The sequence below is a fragment of the Quercus lobata genome, chromosome 4 (assembly GCF_001633185.2).
Source record: "Quercus lobata isolate SW786 chromosome 4, ValleyOak3.0 Primary Assembly, whole genome shotgun sequence".
In the NCBI taxonomy this organism is placed as follows: Eukaryota; Viridiplantae; Streptophyta; class Magnoliopsida; order Fagales; family Fagaceae; genus Quercus; species Quercus lobata.
The window spans coordinates 63,345,666-63,363,993 of NC_044907.1; the positions used below are offsets into that span (position 1 = coordinate 63,345,666).

At 42.7% G+C, this 18,328-nt stretch overlaps 1 protein-coding gene across 2 annotated transcripts; it reads left to right on the forward strand.

The window, feature by feature from the left end:
* Nucleotides 1–287: 287 nt before the first annotated feature.
* On the forward strand, nucleotides 288–1,967 carry LOC115986903 (36.4 kDa proline-rich protein-like). Of its 2 annotated transcripts, XM_031110270.1 has the most exons (2): nucleotides 288–597; nucleotides 706–1,967. In XM_031110270.1, exons 1-2 carry the CDS (start codon nucleotides 442–444, stop codon nucleotides 1,720–1,722), a joined length of 1,173 nt encoding a protein of 390 aa, XP_030966130.1. In that variant the 5' UTR covers nucleotides 288–441; the 3' UTR covers nucleotides 1,723–1,967. The 2 variants fall into 2 exon arrangements, with proteins under 2 accessions (XP_030966130.1, XP_030966129.1); XM_031110269.1 differs by having other exon boundaries at nucleotides 288–1,967.
* The last annotated feature ends 16,361 nt before the right edge of the window (nucleotides 1,968–18,328 follow it).

The following is an 18,328-nucleotide window of genomic DNA, read 5'->3' on the forward strand; positions in this document are numbered from 1 at the left end:
AATTTTAGGAGATATTTTTTTTTTAATGTACACAGTCAAACAATTATTCATCTATTGATCTCCTATTAATTCATTAAACTTATTAATTTTTTTTTCTAGATTTTAAATCAAATTAGTTTTTCTTTTTAAAATGTTTAGATATTGTTAAGAGGATCATATTCAAACTTATTTTAATTTGGATTAAAAAAATCTATAATCCAGGTATTCAAAATTTTATTTTAGGAAAGTAAAAAAAGAAAAAGAAATATATATGTAATATATATTTTTTTTTTTGGGTGGTGGCCAGCAGGGGGTTCATTTGAACCCCTGGGCTCCAACTGGAGCCGCCCGAGCAGTATGATTGATTGCTCTGGCATTCTATCTCTATAAGAAGGGTAGTGCAAGATATGGATATATACTCGGTGAAATAAACATCTTCCTCTCCCCCATTCTCAGTTGAAGATGGCAAAGTGTACTTCGCCTATACTCTTAATCCTCCTACTAAACTTTGGTACATTGCTCACTTCTCTTGCTTTACCTTACTGTCCTCCTCCCGAATACCCACCAAAGTTCCCACCCCAACCACCACATGTTAAACCACCAGTAAAACCACCACATGTTAAGCCTCCAGTGAAGCCACCCCATGTTAAACCACCAGTAAAACCACCCCATGTTAAGCCTCCAGTGAAGCCACCCCATGTTAAGCCACCAGTAAAACCACCACATGTTAAGCCTCCAGTGAAGCCACCCCATGTTAAACCACCAGTAAAGCCACCCCATGTTAAGCCACCAGTAAAACCACCAGTAAAGCCACCGCACATTAAGCCACCAGTAAAGCCACCCCATGTTAAGCCACCCCACCCACCCAAACCTCCAGTATATCCCCCCAAGCCACCAGTATATCCCCCCAAACCTCCAGTATATCCACCCAAACCTCCTGTATTTCCACCCAAACCACCAGTATATCCACCCAAGCCACCTGTACTTCCACCCAAGCCACCGGTATATCCTCCCAAACCACCGGTATATCCACCCAAGCCACCTGTACTTCCACCCAAGCCACCAGTATATCCACCCAAACCACCGGTATATCCCCCCAAACCTCCAGTACTTCCACCCAAGCCACCTGTATATCCACCCAAGCCTCCTGTATTTCCACCTAAGCCTCCAGTACTTCCACCCAAGCCTCCTGTATTTCCACCTAAACCTCCAGTACTTCCACCTAAGCCTCCAGTATATCCACCTTATGTCCCCAATCCACCAGTTGTTCCTCCAGTAGTGCCTAAACCACCACCAACACCATTGCCACCAGTGGTACCAATACCCCCAGTGGTGCCTAAACCCCCACCAACACCAATATCACCGGTGGTGCCAAACCCACCAGTTGTTCCAAAGCCACCTCCAACTGAAACCCCTTGTCCTCCACCACCACCACCTGAAACCCCATGTCCTCCACCACCTCCTATTGTGACTCCACCACCACAAGAAACATGTCCCATTGACACTCTAAAGCTCGGTGCATGTGTGGACGTGTTAGGTGGGCTTGTTCACATAGGAATTGGTAGTAGCGCTAAGGATGCATGCTGTCCAGTGCTACAAGGACTTGTGGACCTGGATGCTGCTGTATGCCTTTGCACCACTATAAAAGCTAAGCTTTTGAATATTAGTATCGTCATTCCCATTGCTCTTGAAGTCCTAGTTGATTGTGGCAAGACTCCACCACAAGGGTTCAAATGTGCCTAATTTAAGGTGCTTGGTACGCTTTTGCAGAAAATAACGTGTGAGAGAGGTTATTTAAATCAAATGTACTAATAGAATTTGTGTGTTCATCTTTCGTTCATCTCATTGTTTATCAAATCGATATGCTGGGGATAATAAGTGTTTAGTGGGATAATGCTTATCACGTTTTGTACTTAATTTGCAACCCTGTTTTGAGTTAAAAACTTTAATTTCATCTAGAAAATGACTCATTTGAAATGAGGTAACAACTCTCTCTCTCTCTCTCATGCACTCTGTTTGTATGTTCACGTGAGTACTGTTATCCCAACTCCCAAAGTCTTTTGTCTGCTTTAGGAATTTACATTTGCAATCATGTTGTACGTGGACATGCAATTAATTATAAAAGAGCAAATCACGTCATTTTACACCACTTTCATCGCAACTCACGCTAGACGAAGTATGCTTAAAGTTGTGTAAAATGATGCAGCTTTAGCATTTTTCACTACGAAATGGCACACCATGTGTATATTATAGGACCACTAGCATTGGCTATTCTAAAAAATTTAGTATTTGACACATCAAATAATTATTTTATTAAGAGTGTATTTAGATACCACTTATTTGTTGAAAATTAAAAACTTATTGTTGAAAGTAAAATAATTTTTAAATGTGTGAATAGTGTTATGAGACCTAAATTTATCTAAAAATTTGTATTTTACTGAGTTTGGTGGTATGTGAACAATATCCATGAGACCCACTAAAAAAAGGGTGAATGTGTGGATTGGGCGCCCCATCCAAATGCACACTAAATGTAATATATCATTTTACAACTCACTCTAAATCACTTCTCTAATTTTTCACATCTATTCAGTTTTTATTCCTCTCTCTCTCTCTCTCTTATATTCCACAACACATCCACACCCACAACCGTCCACCACCTTAAACCCACAACCCACCACTACCAAGAACCCACCACCACCAATATAAAATCCAAAATCGTAACCCAGCACCACTAGAAATCCACCACCACCACCAAAATGGCAACACACCATCACCCAACCACCACCACTAGAAATCCAATAGCATTTTTAAAAATCTACCAACGTTTTTTAAAATCTTCGAAATTCTTTATGATCGAATCCGTACTAATTGTTGCAATGATGTCAATTTCAATAAATAACATCATAGAATCTAAATCCAATTACATTCTAAATTAGATTTCAATTGGAGTCCAATTTTGCATTACGTGTCCATCTAATTTTTTTATTTTTTTATTTTTGTGGCAAGTGAATTATTGGATGCAGAAACTAAAAAATCTAAATCCAATTAAATTCTAAATTATATATAATGTGAAATCATCACATATTTTTAAAATGTATGGTTTAAAGAAAATATAAGATAATACCATGTATAATTTGAACATCTCTCAAAAAGAGGTATAATTTGAACCATATAATTGTAATTATTTTTAATTATACCCGTACATATGCATGGGGCTATATACTAGTATTAATAGAAGTTCACCCATATATTTTTCCACAATGTACTTTTTTGTAGAAGGTTTTCTCAATGCACTTAACTAAAATGTCTTCAATTTAAAAGTTGGAGTAGGGTTGTTTAAACTTAGTGTAATTCAGAAGAATATCAACTTGCTATATGCTTGGGTTAACACATTATTTAAATTATTTCTTTATTTGTTGAAAGTTGGCAAAAAAAGGGCATAGTTGTACATTAATAAAAATGAATTATTTGTTAAAATTATTTTTTTTCATTTGTTGAAACTTGGCAAAAAAAAAAAAAAAAAAAGTTGTACATAGAAAAAACTATGTTATAAATGTTGTATGTAAACAGATAAGTTTTATTTATTTATTTTTATTTATTAAATTTAATCCATATAAGTTGTTTAAGAAATATACATTTATGAATTTTTTTTTTTTTAAACTAATGAAAATCCACACTTATATCTATATATAATATAGAAGCGAAACATTTGTTGACCACTCCTTATTGAGCCATGTGACTATATAATTTTATGCCACGTATACATTTAAAAACACCGAACAATTAATTGTGCCTTTTCATTTTGTAGGTAAGTTTCAATATTTACTCACCGTTTCACATAAGATATATATATTAAAAAAAAAAAAAAAAAAACTATCATTGAGAAGAAAATTATCGGTAAGGTCCACAGGTTTCTTGTGTTTCTAAGAAATATAAAAGAGAAGAAGTTACTAAATGAATATGAACCACTATTTATACCCAAAGGATTATGACCCTTCAGTAGGCACATTTTCATTCAATATGCACCATTTCGCTCAATAGAAACATTTTCATTCAATAGATACATTTTCATCCAATAGGCAAATTTTCGGTTAATAGGCATATTTTCGTTCAATAGGCACTTTTAATATATATCCAATATGAAGGGTTATGACCTTTCCATAGGTAACTTTTGGTATATATATTACAACCTATGTTGTATATACCTATATTTACAACACAAACTAAACTAGAGATACATCTAGTAGCTATTCTCGTGCATCACACAGATTAGTGACTAGCTTGTGTGTGTGTGTATATATATTGGAAATATATTAAGTGTAAAATGTGTTACATGTATGAAGAAATAATTATTGTAGTATCTAAAAATTTTAGAGAGGAATAACTATATATTCCTCAATTTAAAGAATATCTATTACTATGGAATAATAATTTTCTATAATAAAAATGCAACCAAATAAGAGGATAGTTATTATACATGGATAATCTTTCCATTAAAGAATATATAACTGAATACCAAATATGCCCTTATAGAGTATTCTCTGTCAGCATTACATATTGGTTGGTCCTAATGGCGTGTATAGTGGAAAATTATTAGGTACTTCCGGAGTATCATAAATACATATTCTCTCATCTCATATGAATAGTGGGTCCTACCATGAATTTAATTAGTTTGACCCACCATTCATGTGAGAAGAGGGAGTACACAATAATTTCCCATGTATAGTAACCCCGTAAGGGTAGAAATCACCAAGATAAATTGAACACTTCATAGGTTTACCAGAAATAACTTCCCTAAAAAAATTAAAATTTATATAGGAAATTTATGCTATCAGAACAAAAATGGAAAATATCTAGAATATCTACAGTCTTTATGAGTAATGCTACAATCACAAACTATTTTACAATATATTTACAAAATGTTGATGTGACCAACTTCTTATTGGTTTTTATCTATTTCTACCATTAATATCATTTTTTCATTTACCAATAATTATTCACCACATTAGCAATTTGTAAAATAGTTTGTGTAGTTGCACGATTTTCCTGGTCCAAATCCTACTGATCAGGCCTTGGCCCAAGGCGCAACATATAATAAATCTTTGTAGAGGATGGGTCAAAGAACTTAGCCTCAGTGAACTTAGTCGGTCTAATGCATGGACAATGTCATTGCAGAAACAAAAAACACAGGAATGGATGTCTAACAAAAGATTCTATTTTCTGGGTACAGATCATACATTTCTCGTCCTCTTCTTTGAGGGACTCCACTACATTATATAGGCCTCTCATTCTTATCTGAACCTTACACTTGTTGATCACCCAGGTCCCCACTTGAGCACCTGTCCTATCAGACACCCTTATCACTTCTCTGTGAGTTGCAGTGGCCAAGGTAGCACTGTTCAGGGGTCTTTTCCTCATTAATACGGCCAAGAGAGTGGTTGTGACACATTTAATATGGTGGTGGCAGCTTTCCATGAGATATTTTGGGTTTTATTCTTTTTTATATGCTTGGAGGGTGCGCTGCAATGGTTGGGGCGAGCTCTTGATCCGTACTTCGTAATGTCTGAGGAAGAGTTACTCCTCGGACAGGTTTCTTTTACCACAACTGGGCTTAAACAATGTTTGGGCTATGACTTCTCCTCGGAAAGGATTCTTCTCGGACGGGCCCGTAGTTTACTTAGCCCATTATTTTGGGCCGGGCCCCACAATAGCCCCTCAAAACTCCGGTTTTTATCTCCTTCCGAGGAGAAAAGCGGGATTTTGATGTTAGTGAGAGGATGGAAGTAAGGAGGGCTTGGGGTGCGCGTGTGGGCAGTTACTTTGGACGCGCTACAATTTACGAGGCGCGACCATTTACTCCTGGAGGCTTTATGTCCCCTTCATCTAATGGTGAGGCGTGGATCGGATGGCCAGCATTTTTTCTCAAATTTTTAGGCAGGAGCGATCTTTTCTCTCTCCTCTCGGCTATATAAAATGTCAGAGAGGTTCAGTTTTCTGTTTATCGACATCTCATAAATTCCAGAGGATTCTAGAGAACTCCAGAGATCTACGAATACTCGTGTCCGCTAAGCTTCCATAGCCGTTTTTCGTGAAGCGTCTCCTCCAAGAGAGATTTCCAGGCATCCCGTTGAGCGTTTTGTGAAGGTATCAGTAAATTTCGTTCATTTCGTTGTTTCGATTCCCTCCTCGGACTTTACTTTTCTCCTCGGTCTTTATTTTCATTCCTCCAGTTCAGCTCAGATGGGTAGATTCGAAAAACTAGTAAATACTCCAGCCGCTATGGAGGCCTTTAGGGAAAAATACCACATTCTCCCGGGGGTAGGGCTACAATACTGTCCTCTTGAAGGAGTATTGACAGATAGAGGCGAGGGAGAAGTTGTTATCCCCATGATTGCTTTCATAGAGGGAGGGATGACACTTCCCATGCGTAGGATTACAAGGGAATACCTGTTCAACCATAGGTTGACGCCGCATCAGTGTGCCCCAAACACGTTCAAGATACTAGGCTGTGTAGACATCCTAGACGAGCGGATGAATCTAGGCCTTACCTGGCACGATGTGGTTTATCTGTACGCGTGTCACCACATCGAGAAAGGAGGGTATTATCTTAAATCCTGATCTGAGGTCGTTAGGTTGATCTCTTGTCTCCCAGTATCCAATAAGACCGTGAAGAAGGATTTCCTTATTGCTTCAGGGGAGTGGAGCGATGGTATTCATTGTCCAGCTCGGGCAGGAGTCCCAAGTGCGGCGTCTTTAGGGCCAATCCTTTTCGGGAAAGGGTTTAGTATTGGGGGGTTATTTTTCTCGCTTTATTTACAATTGGAAAATTTCGTGAACTAATCCCACTTCTCTTGGACGTTTGCAGATAAGGTTCATGTCGCTCCTCGGTTAAGCCTCGTGAATGTGCCGGCTTTGAACTACCTTTTAAGGTCAGAAATTTACGTTACTGAGGACGGACAGTTACGTGCAGCTCATCTGGTTCTGAGCTATCAACCTCTAAGCCGCTCTTTCCAAGCTATCGGTCACGCCATAAGGGCTGGCAGTCCGAGGTTGGCTAGGATTGACGTGTCTAAGACCGGGTTTCTAGCTTGATGTGATCGTCCACCAGTCGTGCTACCCGGCGTTCGAGATCCCTTGCTAGCAGAGCAACTACCTCCGCCAGACGACCCTGGCGTCGCTGTTCCGGTTGAAGGGGAAACCGAATCCTCTCGTCTTTCCCTTGAAGAAGAGATAGACGAGTTTTATTTTGAGGAGGAGGTTCAGCAAGCCCCCTTCATTGAGCTTTCTGATCCTGAAGGAGAGCAGGATCAACACTCTGCAGTTGGTGTTCCCTTAATCATAGCCTGCTCGGACGACCCCTCGGACGAAGAGATAGACCCAATGACCGGTAAGGGAAAAAATTTACGGGAGTTGATGGCCTCCCGAGGGAAAGGTCAATCATTAAAAGGTCAATCATCAAAAGGACCAAATCAGTCACAGGCCCAGACCCATCCCCTTGTGGTCTCTCAGATTCCCTCGGACCTAGGCCTCAAGGTTAATCCGAACCTGAAGAAGAAAAGGCCGGTTGATGCTCCTGAGGAAGGTGAGGTGGTTATCCAGCCGACCAAACAACAAAAAACCACCGGGCGCCGAGGAGCAGAAGGGGTGACTCTGTGGAAAGCCGGGATGAGGAGAACCGTGCTGAGGTGCGCACCACCCCGCGTACATGGAGCCCCAAGCTGGAGCTAGATGGGGTTGCTATTTCCTACAATGCGTCAATCCGAGACTATAACCGGGGCCGAGCAGGGTACGTAGCTGATGCCTTGGAGCAACCCCTACTCCTTCCTCGGGATATGGAGGCCTACAGGTGGTTCTCTCAGCCTGAGATTTTCCTATCCCTCAAAAGGGATCTCGCCATGGTAAGTGATGCTTTTACTGTTTTATTAAATTAATTTATTTAACCCTGTTAAATTCTAAATCAATCTTGTTTTGTTCGCAGATTACTCAGCAGGTATTTGTGGCTGAGGAGTTTTGTCGCGATAATCGCAGTCGGGCTGAGGCTGAGACCCAGTCTCGGTCGGAGATGGAGAAAACCTTGGGGTCCCTCAAGCACGATCAACTTGAACTCACGGAGAAGTTCAAGGAGTCGGAGAAACGACGCAAGAGTGCAGAGGCCGGTTTAAAAAGTGCCGAGACCCAAGCGAAGGATCAGCGCAAAGAACTGTATGCGACCCAGATCAACCTTGCCACCGAGAAGCAGGTAGTGCTGGATCTCAAGACTGCCCTACAAAAAGTCGAGGATGAGCTACGGCGGGTCAAAGAGGAGGCTCAGCTGATCCGAGAGCCTGCGGAGGCTGAAAAGAATGCTTCTCGCCAGCTCGGGGTCCAAGAGACGGAGGCCAAGCTATCCGAGGAGATCCCCGAGGTGTGCAGGGACTACTGCAGCATCTCATGGGCTCATGCCCTTGATGCTGCAGGAATTCCTGTAGATTCGACGCTGAGACTGCTCGAGAACATCTTCTATCCTCAGGAGATCCGAGAGAATCCTGATGGCGCCCAAGCTGCTTTGGAGCAAGATCTGGCGGTGCCTGATGCCGTCCTTGTGCTTGATAAAGCGAAGGATCCTGCCACAGACTCTACCACCGAGGCTCCTCCTCCTCAGCCAGAGCAGAAAAAAGATCCTCCTGCTAAGACTTAGCTTTTAGGCTTTTAATTTTTGTATTCCGCCCCCCCTTTTTTTTTTGAATTCCGCCCCCCCTTTTTTTTTTGAATGAGAGTCGTCCTGTTTTTGCTTTCTTTTGTAAGGACCTCTCTTTGTATTGGCCTTGGAATATTAATATAGTATGTTTGCTTTGCTTTCTATGGATGTATGCTAGTACCACTCCCTTTTTTTTTTTTCTTATCGTTTGCAACGACATAAATAAATATAAACGGTCGAGATAAAAAGGACGTTGTGCAACGAATTTGAATGAGGGTTGCAATGATGCCAGACTTCGTGCACGCCTTAAAATGATTTCCCTTAAGTAATGATTTCCCAAACTGTCATAAGTAATAATTTTCCCTGAGTCTGTGGTCCGAGGAGCCATGCAAGACTTAGGTTCTGTTTAAAACTATGAATAGTTGCCATAAGTAATAATTTCCCCTAAGTCTATGGTCTGAGGAGCCATGCAGGACTTAGGTTCTGTTTAAAACTTGGATAAATTATCATAAGTAATAATTTCCCCTAAGTCTATGGTCCGAGGAGCCATGCAGGACTTAGGTTTTGTTTAAAACTTGGATAAATTGTCATAAGTAATAATTTCCCCTAAGTCTGTGGTCCGAGGAGCCATGCAGGACTTAGGTTCTGTTTAAAACTATGAATAGTTGCCATAAGTAATAATTTCCCCTAAGTCTATAGTCCGAGGAGCCATGCAGGACTTAAGTTCTGTTTAAAACTATGAATAAATTGTAAATAGACCAGTAAACACAGGATAATCACGAAACAAAACATGGGCTAAGCCATTTTCATTAATAATAATATCTTCTGAGGTTATTTACATTCCATGGTCGAGGTACAGTTTTTTCATCCAAATCTTCTAGATAGTAGGCACCTATCCCAACCACGGATGTGACGCGATATGGTCCTTCCCAATTGGGCCCCAGTTTGCCCCAAGAGGGGTTTTTTGCGCCGCCGAGAATCTTTCTCATTACGAGATCACCCGGACCTAAAGGTCGCAGTTTAACATTGGCATCATACCCTTGTCTTAGCTTCTGGTGATAGTAGGCCATATGGATCGTTGCTTTTTCCCTTCTTTCCTCGGCTAGGTCTAGACTTCTTCCCAATAACTCGTCGTTACTGTTTGGGGTAAATGAGTTAGATCTCAGTGTGGGAAAGCTGTTCTCGATTGGGAGCACGGCCTCAGCCCCATAAGTCATCGAAAAGGAGGTCTCACCGGTTGACCGTCGCGGCGTTATCCGATAGGTCCATAAGACGTGTGGGAGCTCTTCTACCCATCTTCCCTTTGCCTCATCCAGTCTTTTCTTCAGCCCGTTCACTATGACCTTGTTCACGGCCTCAACTTGCCCATTTCCTTGGGGTAGGCGGGAGTGGAATATCAGTTAATGATCCCAAACTTGTGACAATACTCCCTAAAGCTCTTACTATCGAATTGAAGACCGTTGTCTGAAATGAGTGTACGTGGAGTTCTGAAGCGGGTGATAATGTTCTTCCAGATGAATTTCTGGGCATCCACGTCCCTAATGTTGGCCAAGGGTTCAGCCTCCACCCATTTAGTGAAGTAATCGGTTCCGACTATTATGTATCGCTTGTTCCCCGTAGCTTTGGGGAAATGTCCGACAATATCAAGACCCCATTGTGCGAATGGCCATGGGCTAGAGAGGGGGTTGAGGACCCCTCCGAGTTGGTGGATATTTGGGGCGAATCTCTGGCACTAATCACACTTCTTAGCGTATTCTTGGGCCTCTCTTTGCATGTTCGGCCACCAGTATCCTTGGGTGAGTGCCTTGTGTGCCAGCGACCTTCCTCCGGTGTGACTTCCACAAATTCCCTCGTGTAACTCTTCAAGTAGAGACTCGGATTCCTCTGGATGTATGCAGAGTAGGTACGGCCCAGAGTAGGAGCGTCGATATAATTTGTGGTCCTCTGATAGCCAGAACTGAGGAGCATTCTTACGTATCTTCTCGGCCTCTAATTTTCCCTCTGGTAAGATGTCGTTTCAGAGGAAGTTTTTTATGGGGTCCATCCAGCTAGGACTCTTTCTGATCTGATGGACCTGGGCCAGGTTTCTTCCAATGGGACCTGCCTGGACTAGATCTTCGACAAGGATCATTCGCGGCAGATTATGCGCCGAGGACGTGGCGAGAGTGGCCAGCGAGTCTACATGGGTGTTTACGCTCCTGGAAATGTGCGTCAGATTGAAGGACTCAAAGCTCGTACGTAGGCGTTTGACTTGTCCTAGATACTCTTGCATCCTAGCATCTCTGGCTTCCAGCTCACCCATCACTTGGCCGACGACCAACCTGGAGTCCGAAAATGCTTCTATGACTCTTCTGCCCAATCTTTGAACCATCGTCATCCCTTGAAGTAAGGCTTCATATTCGGCTTCATTGTTCGTAGCCGAGAACCCGAGTCTCAGTGATTTTTCAATGGCAGCACCGTCTGGCGATACTAAAACTATTCCAACTCCGGATCCTCTCTGGTTGGTTGCGCCATCCACATAGACCTTCCAATGCAAGGTTCCCCCTGCGGAAATTGTGCCAACCGATTTTCCATCCATATCTTTTTGCTCGGTTATTGTTTCTACAGAGGGTTCAGCAAACTCCGCTACTAAATCTGCGAGGACCTGACCTTTGATGGAGGATCTGGGCATATATTTAATATCAAAGGCCCCTAAAAGGGCACTCCACATGGCGATCCTTCCTGTGTAGTCAGCGCCCTTTCCACTTGTTTATCAGGAGGTAAAAAGGTCGACATCGATCTGCTGATCGCGATATGAACCGGTTTAATGCTGCAATCATGCCAGTGAGCCTCTGCACTTCCTTCGGATTCCGAGGAGCCTGTAGGTTGTTAATTGCTTTGATTTGATTGGGGCTTACTTCTATTCCCCTGTGGGTTACCATATACCCTAATAATTTCCCAGACTCGACCCCGAATGAACACTTGGAAGCATTGAGCCGCAGCTTGTGCTCCCTTAGGACAGCAAAGATTGTTTCGAGGTCTTTCACGTGCTCGGATACCACTTTACTTTTTACGACCATATCATCTATGTATACCTCAATGATTTTGCCTAGCTGTGGCTCGAACATCCTGGTCATCATCCTTTGGTAGGTTGACCCCGCGTTCTTTAGTCCAAACGGCATCATCTTATAGTGATAGTTTCCGACGGGCATCATGAAAGCTGTCTTCTCCTGGTCTTCTAATGCAAGGGGTATCTGGTGATAGCCCTGGAAGGCGTCCAGGAAACTCATTCGAGGGTGACCCACGATTGCATCCACCAATCGGTCGATTCTGGGTAAGGGAAATGGGTCCTTTGGGCACGCCTTGTTCAGGTCCGTGAAGTCCACGCAGACTCTCCATTTCCCTGTCTTCTTCCTTACCACCACCGTGTTTGCCAACCATTCGGGGTAAAAGACCTCTTTGATAGCCCCTGCTTTTTTCAGTTTTTCCACCTCGTCTCTTACGGCACTAGCATGTTCCTTTGAGGGGCGTCGGGGTGGCTGCTTCTTCAGAGTGGAGGAAGGGTTAATGTTCAGGTGGTGACAAATAAGGCTAGGATCAACTCCCGGAGTGTCGTAGGCGTCCCATGCAAACACATCGACATTTCCTCTGAGAAATCTGACCAGTTCCTCTTTTTCTTGAGAAGGCAACTCAGAGCCGACCTGAAAAAAATTCTCTGGGTTGCTGTTGACAGCGAATTTATCTAAACTTTCACACCTTATTTCCTCGGCTAGTCCCTCGCCTTGCCCTGCCGAGGCGGCTGGTTGCTATAAGCTTTCAGGGGCCGAGGACTCAGCACGGGGCCGATGTAAGATGGCGGCCACCATACACTGCCTGGCCATGGCCTGATCTCCTCGGATCTCTTCTACTTGTCCTCTGGATGGGTATTTTACTTTTTGGTGGAGTGTGGAGGATACGGCTTCTAGGGCGTGGATCCATGGCCTGGCAACTATCGCGGTGTAGGGTGAGTAAGCGTCAACCACGATAAAATTTACCTCCACCACCTCCGACCCAGTCTGTATGGGTAGTCGGATCTGCCCCTTTGGTGTAACAATCCTCCCTTCGAAGATGAGAAGGGGGGAGTCATAAGCTGCCAAATCTTCCAGCTTCAGGTTCAGCCCCTTGTATAGATCAGGGTACATTATCTCTACCGCACTTCCCGAGTCTACTAGCACCCTTTTCACATCAAAGCCTCCAATTCTTAACGTAACCACTAAGGCATCGTCGTGAGGTTGAATAGTTCCTCTCTTATCCTCGTCCGAGAATCCCAGTATCAAAGAGCTGCCCTTTTTCGACCTTTTGGGTTCCCTTTGCCAGTCCTCGGAGGGGAGCCGATCAACAGCCAGTACCCTAGGGGAGGTGGTCCAGTTCTTCCTGGTGCGGCAAGGATAACATGTATCGTTCCAGTGGGGGGTCTTAAGGACACATCCTTTCGAGATTCTTGTATTGCTTGTCCGGGATGGCCGCTCGAGGGGTGCAGAAGGTGACGCAACTTCCCTTCTCGGACCAACTGATCTAGGTGATTCCATAGATTCTTGCAATCCTCAGTGGTATGCCCATGGTCCTAATGATAGTGGCAGTACAGGTTCTGGTTACGTTTGGAAGGGTCTCCAGCCATCTTTCCTGGCCATCTGAAATAGGGCTCATTCCTTACTTTCTCCAGCACCTATTGTACTGGTTCCCTGAACACAGCGTTCACCGTTTGCGTGTTACTGTGTCCAGCCTGTCACGAAAAATCTCTCCTCGGCTGGCTAGGGTTATATCGTTCCGACCTGAAATCATTTGCTTTAGGGGGGATGACCTTCTCCTTTCCCCTTCCTTGCAACTGATCTTCCTCCACCCTTTTGTACTTGTCGATTCTATCCCTCAACTGATGAACATCGGCAACTGGCTTACCAGTGAGGGATTTCCTTAAGCCATGCTCGGTGGGGAGACCGCTTTTGAACGTGCTGATAGCAACATCATCATGGTTGTCATCTAAGTCGTTATACACCTCCCAATATCTGTCCGAGTATGCTTTTAGGGTTTCTCCTTCGTGCATGGATAAGGACAGTAGCGAACTGAGGGGTCGAGGGACTCTGGTGTTTGTGACAAAGCGGGAGCAGATAGCCTGAGTGAGCTGCTTGTAGGAACCTATGGAATTTGTCTTCAGGCTGTTGAACCACCTCATCGCCATTGATCCCAAGCTAGATGGGAAGATTTTGCACATTAGGGCTTCATTTTGTGAGTAGATTGTCATTTTCTGGTTAAACTGACTCACATGCTCTACCGGGTCTGCTCGGCCGTTATAGATGGCGAACACTGGTTGGTTGAAGCGTCGAGGCAGCTTAGCCCCTTCGATTCTATACGTGAAGGGCGACCTTAAAACCCGGTCCAGCGCCTTCTTCATAGCATCATTTCCAGAACCCTTGCTGGATGGGTTCTCATACTTCCGTATAGAGCGTGGTTCCCTTTCGTAGGAAAAGGTTTCACTTGGGGGGGTCCTTGACCTCCGTCGGTAACTCGCGTCCTCCGCATTAGAGGACTCGTCTGAGTCAGAGGGAGATCGTTTTCGCTGCACGCGTCGTAACTTCCTTTTCAGGTCATCTATCTCTCGCTGCATGGCCTGATGACTATTTCGCCTCTGGGACATGTGACTACCTATCTGAGTGTGACTCTGGCTCGTCTGGATAGTATGCACACTTCCCTCGCGATTCCCTCTGCCGCCTGGGTTGGCAGGATTATTTTGCCTCTAGGACTCAGCGGGTTGTGTCTGTTGGGAGTTTGCCTGGTGAGGATGCTCCTGGTGTGGACCTAGTTCTGCCATGCTCGACCGTTGTGCCAGCTAATACCCTAGTTCTTCCCACAGACGACGCCAATTGTAGTTGCACGATTTTCCTGGTCCAAATCCTACTGATCAGGCTTTGGCCCAAGGCGCAACACATAATAAATCTTTGTAGAGGATGGGTCAAAGAACTTAGTCTCAGTGAACTTAGTCGGTCTGATGCATGGACAATGTCATTGCAGAAACAAAAAACACAGGAATGGATGTCTAACAAAAGATTCTATTTTCTGGGTACAGATCATACATTTCTCGTCCTCTTCTTTGAGGGACTCCACTACATTATATATGCCTCTCATTCTTATCTGAACCTTACACTTGTTGATCATCCAGGTCCCCACTTGAGCACCTGTCCTATCAGACACCCTTATCACTCCTTTGTGAGTTGCAGTGGCCAAGGTAGCACTGTTCAGGGGTCTTTTCCTGATTAATGCGGCCAAGAGAGTGGTTGTGACACATTTAATGTGGTGGTGGCAGCTTTCCATGAGATATTTTGGGTTTTATTCTTTTTTATATGCTTGGAGGGTGCACTGCAATGGTTGGGGCGAGCTCTTGATTCGGACTTCGTAATGTCTGAGGAGGAGTTACTTCTCTGACAGGTTTCTTTTACCGCAACTGGGATTAAACAATGTTTGGGCTATAACTTCTCCTCGAAAAGGATTCTTCTCGGACAAGCCCGTAGTTTACTTAGCCCATTATTTTGGGCCGGGCCCCACAGTTTGTATCTCTAGCATTATTCAATCATTAAATCACTCGTTTTCATGCATTCAACGAAACCCACTTCTAACCATTGCACTAACTAGAGAGGTGATTAACATGAGTTAAAGCTTTTTTTTTTTTCTTCTCATTTAATTATGGAACAGCTTACTATGAGTTCAATTTGTTTTTTTTTTTTTTTAGTCTAAGATAGAAATCTACTATATTCTAATATAAGTGTATATGTGTATGAAGCTTCCTCTAGAAGATTTGAACTCCGGCCCTTGCCCCCCACCCTACAAAGACTTAAACTTGTGAAGTGATTATCACAATGGTCAAATGAGTTGGATTTTAGATAGTACTTTACAAGTATAAATTTTCCTATTTAGGTTAAAATATTTTTTTTCTCCCTAAAGTTTGCATAAATTCTTTTTTTCGTTCCTAAATCTTTAAAGGTTCACTTTTTGTCCTCAACTATTGAAAATATTACACATTCTATCCTTCAACTTTTTTTTATTCAAAAAATATAAACAATAATAATCTCTAAACTATGACATCTCTACGAAGTGCTTAAACAGAACCTAATGCATGCCTGAGTCCTCGGACCAGATGCTTAGGGGAAATTAATACTATGACATCTCTACGAAGTGCTTAAACAGAACCTAACGCATGCCTAAGTCCTCAGACCAAATGCTTGGGGGAAATTAACACTATGATATTTCTACGAAGTGCTTAAACAGAACCTAACGCATGCCTAAGTCCTCGGACCAGATGCTTGGGGGAAATTAACACTATGACATCCCTACGAAGTGCTTAAACAGAACCTAACGCATGCCTGAGTCCTTGAACCAGATGCTTGGGGGAAGTTAACACTATGACATCTCTACGAAGTGTTAAAACAGAACCTTGCTTTAATTGCGTTATCCTGGATCTTGGCGACATCCTTGATTTTCGAGGAGGGCTTGTTTTCCTTGCCCTCACCTTTATCCTTGGCCACCTCATTCCCTAGACTTTGATCACAATCATGGTGGGGTCCTTGGAAATGCCTAAAGGAATAAGAACTTGAGGTTCTTGCAGAACTCAAGGATCTGTGAATGAGGAAGAATGACTCCCCCAAAAGTGTCTTATATAGAAGGCAAAATCTGGTGGAAATTAATTCGCCCAAGTTTCAAAGAGAGAGTTATGGGTGAAAATAAATCCTGCACAATTTCCAAAGAAGTCTTTAAACCATTGGATCTTCGTCATTTCGTAAGGACCTTAATGGAGGTGTGCCTTGTGTACCAAAACATCAGGAACGTGACCTGGGTGAATTAAGAAATTATCTTGTTGTCAGAAATGGGGTAAAATGGGCGCGAAGGAGTTTTAATCACATTGACATCCTCCTTTCCTCCCAGGAAGAAGAAAAGAAGAATCTCGAGGGGCTAATGTGGGGGCGATAAATCGAAAAGCCTATACCAATGTATATGTTGGGCTGGGGCCCAGCCCAAGGAAGAACTCCTCCTCGAACAAGCCAGGCTGAGGAGAAAGGGGACGGTTAGCCATCTGAAAGTGATGCATCAAACCACTCCACGAAAGAGAATAAGTATTAAGAAAGAAAAGGACAAAGAGAGGCATGGAAATATCTAAGAGAAAGCTGCTGCCAATGCATTAAGTGTTCTACAACTAACTGAACCCTACTTTCCAGCCTTTACAACCACTTCCAACGACTTTGGGGAGGGGCTGATAGGACAAGTATCAGCACCATAAATCTAAATCTACACGTGGATGGCGGAGATGGGAGGAAGATAGTATAAAAGGGAGGGGATGAGATTGGTAAGAGGGGGAGGACAAACAACATATTAAGAATCAACCTTCTCCTCGGATAAAATCCGATGATGACTCTCCCTAGTAAAACTAATGTTATCTTTCTTTCTTTATCATTTAGGCATGTTGGTCGCTCGTCTGATTCGCTAAGGCCCGAGTTTCCAACCCATTCTCTACAAATTAATTGTATTAAGCTCATTGGATCAAGACTCCATACACTTTGGACTTGGACCCCAAATTATGACCCTACAAGTTTAATCAAATTTATATCTTAAATAAAATAAGTATTAGCTCTGATTATAATTACCCCATTTAGTCCCCCCGCCTACTTCCCCCCCCCCCCCTCCCCCTATTTTCTATGAAGAGTGTGGTGAACCTTGAAGTTGAGAAAAGAAGACATGTTGGGAGAAAATCAAAAGAAGAAAGTCATTTTTGTGTGCACAAATTAATTTGATTGCAGAGCAAAAAACTTTATTAGTCGAAACTAGCAATTTCAAAATCTGATTTATAATTTTTGATGTGTGAAGTTGTTATGGATAAGAACCAAAACTAATCCAGCTGTGATAAATCAAATATGAATTACAAAATGTAACAACTATAGATTGTGATAGGATAGGAAAAGATAAAGTTATTTGTAATTCAAACTCTTTTGTATTTGAGACCTTGTACCTACACAACTCTATATAAATGATAAGGCCTAAACCGAATTGGGTAAGGCAGAAAATATTTCAGGATATTATTGTGTTTACATGGTATCAAAGATGTTGTGACTCATGTCTTCTTCTTCTTTTTACTTATTTATTTATTTTATTTTTTATCATGGCTTCATTGTCTTCCTTTGCCTCTACTGTCAACACCATTGCTTCTCCTTCTCCCACCACACTTACCACTATTCATCATCTAATCACTATTAAATTGACCCATGACAACTATCTACTGTGGAAAGCACATATTGTTTCTTATCTCAAGGGGCAACATCTCTATGGCTATCTTGACAGAACCACACCTGCTCCACCTCAGGTCATCACTGTTGCAGCTAACAGTGACATTCAAGATCTTCAAAAACAGAATTTCAACATTGGCATTTGCAAGATCAAATGATACTCAATGCTATTATCTCTTCTCTCTCTAAGAAGATTATGACTTATGTGGTCAAATGTACCACCTCTCGGGATGTCTTGCAAGCATTAGAAGGCATGTTCACCTCCCAATCTAGGGCTAGGACAATGCAAATCCACAATTAGCTCGCCACTTTTAAGAAAGGAAATTCATCTATTGATGATTATTTCTACCAGTTCACTACACTAGTTGACACTCTTGCTGCCATAGATCAG

Bases quoted from the DNA above. Each gene is read 5' to 3' on its own strand.
- LOC115986903 (XM_031110269.1), top strand. From the start codon at position 442: ATGGCAAAGTGTACTTCGCCTATACTCTTAATCCTCCTACTAAACTTT.